At 36.9% G+C, this 9,484-nt stretch overlaps 2 protein-coding genes across 2 annotated transcripts in view; one reads left to right on the forward strand and one right to left on the reverse strand.

Moving 5' to 3' along the window:
- The window catches only part of LOC112522360 (brefeldin A-inhibited guanine nucleotide-exchange protein 5-like), a 20,439-nt gene extending 11,783 nt beyond the window's left edge, over positions 1 to 8,656 (forward strand). Inside the window, exons 23-34 of the mRNA XM_025131448.1 lie at positions 81 to 204; positions 319 to 467; positions 2,084 to 2,437; positions 3,719 to 3,885; positions 4,004 to 4,137; positions 4,415 to 4,471; positions 4,791 to 4,969; positions 5,690 to 5,806; positions 6,138 to 6,274; positions 6,537 to 6,825; positions 7,480 to 7,575; positions 8,391 to 8,656. Of these exons, the coding sequence (XP_024987216.1) occupies positions 81 to 204; positions 319 to 467; positions 2,084 to 2,437; positions 3,719 to 3,885; positions 4,004 to 4,137; positions 4,415 to 4,471; positions 4,791 to 4,969; positions 5,690 to 5,806; positions 6,138 to 6,274; positions 6,537 to 6,825; positions 7,480 to 7,575; positions 8,391 to 8,453 (1,866 nt within the window). The 3' untranslated portion in view covers positions 8,454 to 8,656. The remainder of the gene's footprint in view (positions 1 to 80; positions 205 to 318; positions 468 to 2,083; positions 2,438 to 3,718; positions 3,886 to 4,003; positions 4,138 to 4,414; positions 4,472 to 4,790; positions 4,970 to 5,689; positions 5,807 to 6,137; positions 6,275 to 6,536; positions 6,826 to 7,479; positions 7,576 to 8,390) is intronic.
- A 386-nt stretch (positions 8,657 to 9,042) lies between these two features.
- Positions 9,043 to 9,484, reverse strand: part of LOC112523676 — a 1,760-nt gene continuing 1,318 nt past the window's right edge. The window contains exon 3 of the mRNA XM_025133362.1: positions 9,043 to 9,465. Within this exon, the coding sequence (XP_024989130.1) occupies positions 9,043 to 9,465 (423 nt within the window). The remainder of the gene's footprint in view (positions 9,466 to 9,484) is intronic.

The raw sequence follows: 9,484 nt of genomic DNA on the forward strand, positions 1-9,484 counted from the left end.
GGGGGGGGGGGGGGTATGGTTTGTCCTTTTTGTGTACTAAAAAGGATCTTTCAAAGTGACTTATGCTGGCTTTTAAACAGATGATAAAATCAAAAGTCGGAAGCATTAAATCTGGTTGGCGAAGTGTTTTCATGATTTTCACAGCTGCTGCAGATGACGACTTAGAACCAATCGTTGAAAGTGCTTTTGAGAATGTCGAACAGGGTATTTCATTTATTGATATCTTTTAGTTTCTTTATTGATGTTTCATGCAGATTGTAGATAATGTTCTCTTTTTTAAAACGGGCTTTACATGTCTAACATCAAATAAACTTGCAGTTATACTGGAGCACTTTGATCAGGTTGTTGGTGATTGTTTTATGGACTGTGTCAACTGTCTAATTGGTTTTGCCAACAATAAAACTTCTCACCGCATTAGTTTGAAGGCCATTGCACTTCTCCGCATATGTGAGGACCGACTTGCAGAGGTTTGTTTTTTCTGTATCTTTCACCATGTCTGTTCATTAAGTTGATTTTCGAGTGATTATCACCAGTTCACGGTGAACTAGCATGCAGTTCAAAAATAATAATTATGGTAATTCGAGATGCAAAGTTGCTACATACAGAGACTCTGTCAGAATGTCTGCAAGTTGGTGATATGTCCAAATCTACATTGAGTAAATGGAGGTTTTCTGGATGTACCTACAACTAGATTGCACACCAGATGACAATCCACCTCTATGTGTTTCATCTGCTCATGAAATATTTGGTTCTTTGCACTTGCAATGTGCATGGACGCTTGATTACCAGAATACAATCACATAAGGCCATCTTGAAGAAATAACAATGTGTTCTCGTATTTGGGAAGAAAAGAGAAGAAAGGAAAGGGAAGGAAAAGAAAAGTAATTTTTTATTTGTGTTCTTGAAAATTGAATGGGAAGGGAAGGAAAGAAAATAACTTTTTCATGTTCTTGAACATGAGAGGAAGGAAAGGAAATGTCATTTTTACATATATTACCTTTTAAAATGAAAGGTTGGGTAGTTTTGTGTTTTTACTAATCTTTTCAAGGGTTCTTGTTTCTTTCCTTCCCTTTCCTCCATATTTGGGAGGAAACCTATCATTTATTTTCCTTCCGTTTCATTTCCTGTCTCCCCTAATTTTTTTGGGAACACGGTGTTCTTATTTTCCCTCCCTTTCCTTCCTAAAAAAGGTTTTGAGAACACAGCATAATTTGCTTAGTGAACATTTAACATATAGCATCTTACAAGGGATATCTGCCATTGCCCGTTATTCTTGCTGCATGATGAGATATGAAATGATGTTTCATGCTCTTCAAATATAAATAGCTACAACCAACAAAGACACAAGTGCTAGTGATGGATCACTTAAAAGCCGGGCATCTTGCCTGGTCTCCATTTAAGAAACCTATGATCCAGTCTCGTCTCTCTTTTTTGAAACCTTGGTTCTCTCTTAATATAAGATAGTGTCCAGGGAGTGCCCTTAAGATGCTGCAAAATACGAATAACTCCCAGTGAGTAATGTAAGATTGTAGCAATCTGTCAGTGTCAGGTAGTTCAGCTCTTATACATATAGAGCACTAGGGTAAAATCTGATGATACATGACGGGGAAACCCCAAACATTAACAAACACAGTTAATATGACCCCACAGTGAAAAAAGAACGTCAAGCTAAAAAGATAATATCTTCGGCAATAGGTTTGAAAAATGAATTTGACATCGTAAGAAAAAATTTACCTTCTTAAACGAAGATAGCAATGTGACTCCTGTAAGTATCATAGAAAAGTTATGACCTATTGTTTGTGATATATCATTGCATGACTGGTTAGACAAACTGTTCTTCAATTTCCATCTAGGATCCTTCCTATTATTCACAAGTAGTAACAAAGGATTTAGCTATAGCCTATAGCTTCATTTTCTTGAAACTCTTACTTCCTGGATAATCATTTCATGGTTGCCGAAGTTTTTCATTGATGCTCATAGGTTGGCACGGTGAGAAGTTCTTTTTGCTTTGAAATCAAGTTAATAATCTAATAACTATTTCCTTGAGACAAATGGAATGTGAGTCTGCTTGTTTTATTTTCAGGGCCTTGTACCAGGTGGTAGCTTGAAACCTGTTGATGACAATGCAGATGCAACTTCCGACATCACTGAGCATTATTGGTTCCCAATGTTGGCTGGTTTGTCTGATTTGACATCCGACCCACGGCCTGAAGTCAGCAACTGTGCATTAGAGGTATTATTTGACTTGTTGAATGAAAGAGGAAGCAAATTCTCATCGAATTTCTGGGAAAGTATTTTCCACCGCGTCCTATTTCCAATTTTTGATCACGTGAGGCATGCTGGAAAAGAGACGACATCTTATGGAGATGAGTGGATTCGTGAAACTAGTGTTCATTCATTACAGTTGTTATGCAACCTTTTCAATACATTTTACAAGGTATGTAGAAAGCTGGAGGGTTTATATACTTCAGTTTCATGTATTACTGCATATTTTTCTTTCTTGTTGCTAAAATCATTACATTATTGCCTTGTTAATACGTTCTTTTGTTAGTTTGCATACTGAAAACTTTTGTTTTCCTTCATGCCTTTCTTGTCTATAGACTAGGGGTGTAGGTGAGACCATACAGCTCATCAAAAATATTTGGCAAGCTCTAGCGACTCGTTTGGCTAATGCGTCCTTGAGCCTAGTATGGGTTGGGCGTGGCAGCTAAATTAGCCGGGCTTAAATAATACGAGTGTATACGAGCCACTTAGTGTATTTTATACTTTTTAGTTGCTAGTCTTGGCATCTTGAGGATTTGTAATTATAATTTTGTATTTAATTTTTAATAGTATATGAGCTGTACAGACAGAACCAGGGATTAAATTTGTACAAATCATAGGAACCAGGCCTAATGAGCCTAGGCCAACCATGTTTTTCACGAGCTGAGCTTCAAGCACTTGGACTGGACTCGAATCAATTACACATGTAGTGTAGACAATCCTAATATAACTGGATTGCAAAAGCAATTATTCTTCTAGTTAAATTCTAGTGCTTTGCATGTACCTTAATTAGAATTAATGTTTTTGGATACGGGTCTACACAAGATTGACCAGCGGTGTGGAGTAAACTGATTTAGACTTGCTAGTTACAATTTTTGGAGTGAAAGTTGAAGAACTTTATATGGAAATTTCAAATAACAAAAATTTTGGGGCCTCTCAGCAAAGATGGGTTACTCTACATTGCTAAGAAAGAAAGAAGCAAGAAATATGATTGAACAGGAGTGGAATGAAAGACCGGGAGACATCCAAATTAAAGAACATGAGTGTATATGTAAATTTTAAGTCCAAATAAAGTTCCATTCACTAATGGACTCCTATATGATTAACCTTTGACTTTCAGTTATGACGTGTACTTCAAGTTGTGAAGACGTCTCATTAAAATCGCGATCTTTTTTTGCAAATTTCTAAACTAGAATTACATATACGTCCCTCCTCATCATTGCTACTAATTAATGCTATGGGTTTTGGTTCCAAGATTTGCTTATTTTTTTCAACATGCTGGGAACTTAAAGCATTCAACTAACAATCAGACAATTTAATACAACCATGTCTGGTAAATCGTTACAAATTTCATGGGACGGAGGAAGGATGATATCTGGTTCTGCCTTTTCTAATAACTGAGGACACCAATTTCTCAGAGCTGCTATGTTTTAATAGAAAATCATGTGTCTTGCAGGAGGTATGTTTCATGCTGCCCCCACTGCTAAATCTGCTGTTAGATTGTGCCAAGAAGACAGATCAGTCAGTGGCCTCAATATCCCTTGCTGCATTGGTCCATCTTATTGAAGTCGGAGGACACCAATTCAGTGATAGTGATTGGGATACCTTGTTGAAAAGCATAAGGTGCATAGGGTCCCACCTCTCTAATCATATTCTCTTGTAATTGTTGTATATTTATGTATATCTTAATTTAAACTTGTTTGTGTTTGTGTGCTTATATTCACATACATCGTGTTTGCAGAGATGCTTCATACACCACTCAACCCCTTGAGCTACTCAATGCTTTGGGTATTGAAAGTGGCAAGAGTCGGTTGGTTATGGCTAGAGATTTAGAGGTTTCGGCAAATGATAGTCCCTCAGCTATGTCTGCTAATGGTAAGCGACTTGATTGTCACTTGTCTGTATTCCCTTTCTTTTTCAAAGATACAGTACAGGTTGACTTTTGAGATCGAATGGACTAAGTTTCCACTTCCAATTTGTGTCTGTTTCAATTTCGGGGTGCTGCAATTAGAAAAATGTTGGGTTGTAAATTTTTTTGAAGACGAAATACACGGAATCTTTTTTAAATATGATTAGTACTAGATTAGGTCGAGTATAACTAAATGAACTTGCAGCTCAATGTTGGATACAAATAATGATTTTTCTGTGATAGGTCGAGTACAAGACAATCAAGAAGAAAGGCCGTCTGTGGATCTGCATGACGCTGAAGGTTATGACTTGCAAATCCTTAATGTTGTACATACCCTATTTATATTTTGTTATATCATTCAAATGAGGCTGAACTTTTCAAGAATTTGCTTTTGCACTTGAAATTCTCGTTATATGATTGCAAAACTACATATTCAATAAAAACACTCCTAATTCAGCATTATCCTACTAGATCAATTCAAAGTTTTAACTGATATTATAGATTATTTATACATTCCACCCACATATTCATCCCTGGGTGTAAGCATAACTGCATTAGTTCTAAAGCTGGTCTCTTTGATTAATTTAGAAGGGAAGTGTTTAACAGTCATCTTTTGCAGGGCAAACACCTTCACCTGGAAAGGTCCAGAAAGCTTCTGAAGCTGCGGATTTGCAACGAAGTCAAACAATAGGTCAACGATTGATGGGAAACATGATGGACAACCTCTTCGTTAGAAGTTTCACCTCTAAGCCCAAGAATCCGGCTTTAGATGTTGTGACACCATCTTCACCATCCAAGGTACCGTGGTCTTGCTTTCTGATCTGCTTAATGCTTCGATTATATATCAATCTGTTCCTTGTTAAGGAAACACATAATGACATTTTGGTGATTCATGTTGAAATTTTGCTCATATTCCCTGGCGATGGTTGATGTCAATGTTATAGAAGGTCAAGATTCCATTCATTTATATTAATTCATCCATCCACCATTCTTTATTTTGTGGGGCTCCATATTTTATTTTCTTCATATGAAGTAACTGAGACCCCTAATCTCGTTTTTGTTTCCTGCCAAGCCTTATAGTTGGGATCCACAATATGAAATGCCAACTGAACAAAACGAGTAAGACTAAAATCATTTAGAACCTCCAGAACTCTAGAAAATTATATCCGTGTCAAAAAAATATTTACAACATTAGTACTACTCAATCTTGGAGATGAATAATCTTACACTCCCTCCGTCAATAGTCATTTTTTGAATTTTACCTGAAAGGTAGGGAGGGACTCAAACTTATAACCTCCAAGATATTACCTCCTTGAGATGGATTGTGTGCCTTTCAAACTACTTGTAACAATCTTGATGGTGAGTATTTGATGTTTTGGTATTTGGCCTATAAAAAGACTCCAGATACTATAAAAATATCATTTGAAGGACATCCTAGCTAGATCCTGAAGACTATAAAAATGAACTTCTCCTATTGATTATTATCCAGTCTTGACTTTTCCTTTTAATTATCTCCAGTCTCTAGATGTTGTGGAGCATGATGCTGAAGAGGTGGCAGAAAGTCCATTTATGGGAACAGTAAGGGGCAAATGCATAACACAGCTGCTACTATTAGGAGCCCTTGATAGCATCCAGGTACACATTCTACTTTTAACATTTCTACATATGTCTTGACTGTTTCTGGTAAATGTTCTTCATATTTATGTTCTGAACATTACGTATTCTTTAAAAATATGTCAAATGGGTGAGTTAGTTAAAACATCGATTAAGTTATATTTCTTTCTACATAAATTGATTCCTTGCAATCCCGTCAATCCATTTATGGGAACTGAAAGAGGAGTTGTAACCCTGGTGCACCAAAGCTTCTTCTCAGCTTTGCTGCAAAAGGGTGTTTTCCTGGCAGCAAGAAAGGTGGTAGAGGTGCATTTGAAATGATTGTTTTTACTAACGTTTCTAAAACGTGTAGAAAAAATACTGGAGCAAGTTGAAGGCCTATCAAAAGATAACGATATTGGAAATTTTGTTCTCTATGTTGGAGTTTGCTGCATCATATAATTCGTACACAAACCTCAGACTACGGATGCAACACATTTCTTCTGAAAGGTTAGTAAGGCCTGTTCGTTTTGATCATATAGCATTCTCGTTATGTGGGTCTTGAAAAAACTGAGGCCACGAGAAATTAAGTGTCCACTTTCAAAAGTAAGTGTGTATTTTCCTATTCTACCCGGCTGGAGAAATTCAATACTCCCTCTATTGTTAAGGGTAAATTGCCATATAGTTATATGGACATTTATTTTGGGACGGAGGGATTATTTAGTTTAAGGTGTTCTGTAATTCTGACATGAGCTGTTTTATAATTGGTCAGGCCACCTTTAAACCTTCTACGGCAGGAGTTAGCTGGAACTTGCATTTATTTGGATGCATTACAGAAGACGACTTCTGGGGTTGATCCAAACCGAAATGGAGAGCTTGAAACGAATGGTTCTCGTGATGAAGATGATGATGCCACAGTAAAGACTGATGCTGAAGAGAAGCTTGTGTCTTTTTGCGGACAGGTACTGAAGGAAGCATCTGAGTTCCAATCAAGCATCGGAGATACTACTAACATGGAGATTCATCAAGTTCTTGGATTACGTTCCCCAATCATCGTCAAGGTATGTGTCACCTTTATATATATATATAGATATAGGGATATATATATAGGGGCAGGTTCAAACAAGAAGCTAAACATTTTGCGAGAAGGCGAGAAATTTCAATATCATATATGATTACATGCATGATACACAAGCTTAAACATATATGATTAAACCCATGTTGCATTGATAACACATAGACGCTTAAACACTCAAAAAGGAGTAATCATTTATGATATTGAAACTTCTTGCCTCATCGCAAAATGTTTTAACTTCTCGCATGATCCTTCCTCTCTCTCTTTCTCTCTCTCTCTCTCTCTATATATATATATAGGATCAGGTTCAAGTGAGAACCACAAAAAATTTGAGAACTAGAGAACTTGTATATTCATTTGATTCCTATCAAAATATGTATTTCGTCAATGAATATATTCATCAATACACATATACTATGCATGCACCTGTGCAAATATATGCAATTACGCATTGATGCATATACTCATTGAAACTCATTAGCATATATGCATATATACTCGCTGAAATTCATTAGCATATATGCATCAATGAATATACATGTTCTTCGGTTCTTAAATTTTTTGTGGTTCTCAGTATACACTTACAAGGTCATTCATAAAATTGCATTGTATGAAAATTGTTTCATTTATTTATATTCAGGTTCTTAAGGGTATGTGTGTAATGGAGAAGGAGATATTCAAGAAACACCTGAGGAGTTTCTATCCTTTAATTACCAAGCTTGTATGCTGTGAGCAGGTAACTCTTTCTTATTTTAGTTGTGACCAAAAGGTCAGTGGTTCAAAGTCGTGAAACTTGTCCTTTTCCAAACCACCACAAGTAACGGGAAGGTTACACATTCTGCAACCCAATTGTTACAGTCCCACATCTGCTAGACTTGGACCAGTTATCCTAAATATGTGTTGGAACCTTCATTCTCTCCTCAAGAGTTATTTTGGAGAGTAATTTATTTGGGTTCCCACGTCGGCTAGACTTGGACTATTTCCATTCAATATAGGTTGCTTTTGGTACTTGGGAACTCACTGTCCCACGTTTGGCACACATGGGACGGATAAGGATTGGGCCTGGGTGGGAAAAAAGGGGCTTTTTTCCCCCACCAAAATAGGAACAAGACGGGACACGTATGTGACAAAAACTAAAAAGAATTGCTAATCTACCCTCATTTGATATAATCATGATATGGTATTTGTTTTAATGGTCACTACTGCCCATGGTCATCGCCACCACCACTAGCAGCAGCCACCGGCAGCCACCGACGACCACCTCCACTACTACAACCTCATCCACCACCTCCACAACCACATTTTGTCCTATCCAGCCCTAGTCGTACCAAACAATAGATAGGCAACTTGTCCCATCTTATCCAGTACTGCCCTCTTGTCATGTCCATTTATATCCAGTCCAGTCATGTCTACGTACCAAACGCTACATATATGTTGAAACCTCCCTTTTCTCCTAGAGAGTAATCTAATAGGGTTCTAGAAATGCTTTTTTTGGGTGTGTTATGTTGGAATTGTTCTGAAATGATTAATTTGGGTGTGTTGGGTGGTCAGATGGACATCCGTGGTGCTCTTGCGGAGCTTTTCAGCATGCAGCTAAATGGACTTTTGCAATAGGAAGCAACAAGAAGACCATAACCTGCGACTGTGACTGTGACCCCATCATTTTTGTGTGTAATATTATTCTCTGAGACTATTTTCTTGAGTACTAGTTGTTGTCATGTATATTTTTGCATATGCAGTTTATTCAGCAGTTGTAGAATGTATTTGTCCAACCATGAATGAATATGACATCACAAGAGCTAGCGTTTATGATTGAACCACATTTTAATGAACCTGACCTATTAAAGGAAAAATGGCTTCACATGAAGCTTGAAGTTATTTAAGAAGAAGAGACTAGAGAGAGAAATATAGAGAAAGAAGTCGGTCATTTTTATAATCTTAAATGTCCCTTTTACAAGAATTAAACTCTTATTTATATATACCCTTACATTGGTTGTACAAATAGACTATGCTGTTATATCGGTCAGAATACGAAATATCGATCAGGACCGATATTCGATATATCGGTTATATCGGTGATATATCGGAAATAGCGGTGAACATAATATTTCTTAGAATTATATATATAATATGAATTAATTAGAGTTTAGAAATATAGTTTTAAAATTAAAACATCACATCATCTAAAGTGTTCAAAAACAAGCTAATCGCAAGCAATAGGTTCGGCATCCGAGTCAACATCATCCAATACATTCACTTCTTCGTTTAGGTTAGCTTCCCAATCTTCCTCTTCTTCCCCTTCATCTCCAAAGTGATGATCATCATCATCATCTCTATAGCGCTCCCTTTTACTTCTTGTACTTGGTCCAACTTCTTCATTACCTCCCATTGCTTCTCGTACATCCGACCAAAGGAGGCCATCTCTTGCATCCACAAACTCTTGGAGCTCAACGTCGGTTGGAACCATCCATTCATCATTTTCTTCAACATCTCTCAAGAAAATAAGATTTGAAGACTTGCTATCCTTAAGAGATTTGTAGCGCCTCTCCAATCTTTTGTTATATTGAATGAAGACAAGATCATTCAACTTCTTTTGCAAAAGGCAATTTCTCTTCTTAGAGTGCAACTGAAATGATAATTGATAA

Source organism: Cynara cardunculus, assembly GCF_001531365.2.
Source record: "Cynara cardunculus var. scolymus isolate 2C chromosome LG 12, CcrdV1, whole genome shotgun sequence".
Taxonomy (NCBI): Eukaryota; Viridiplantae; Streptophyta; class Magnoliopsida; order Asterales; family Asteraceae; genus Cynara; species Cynara cardunculus.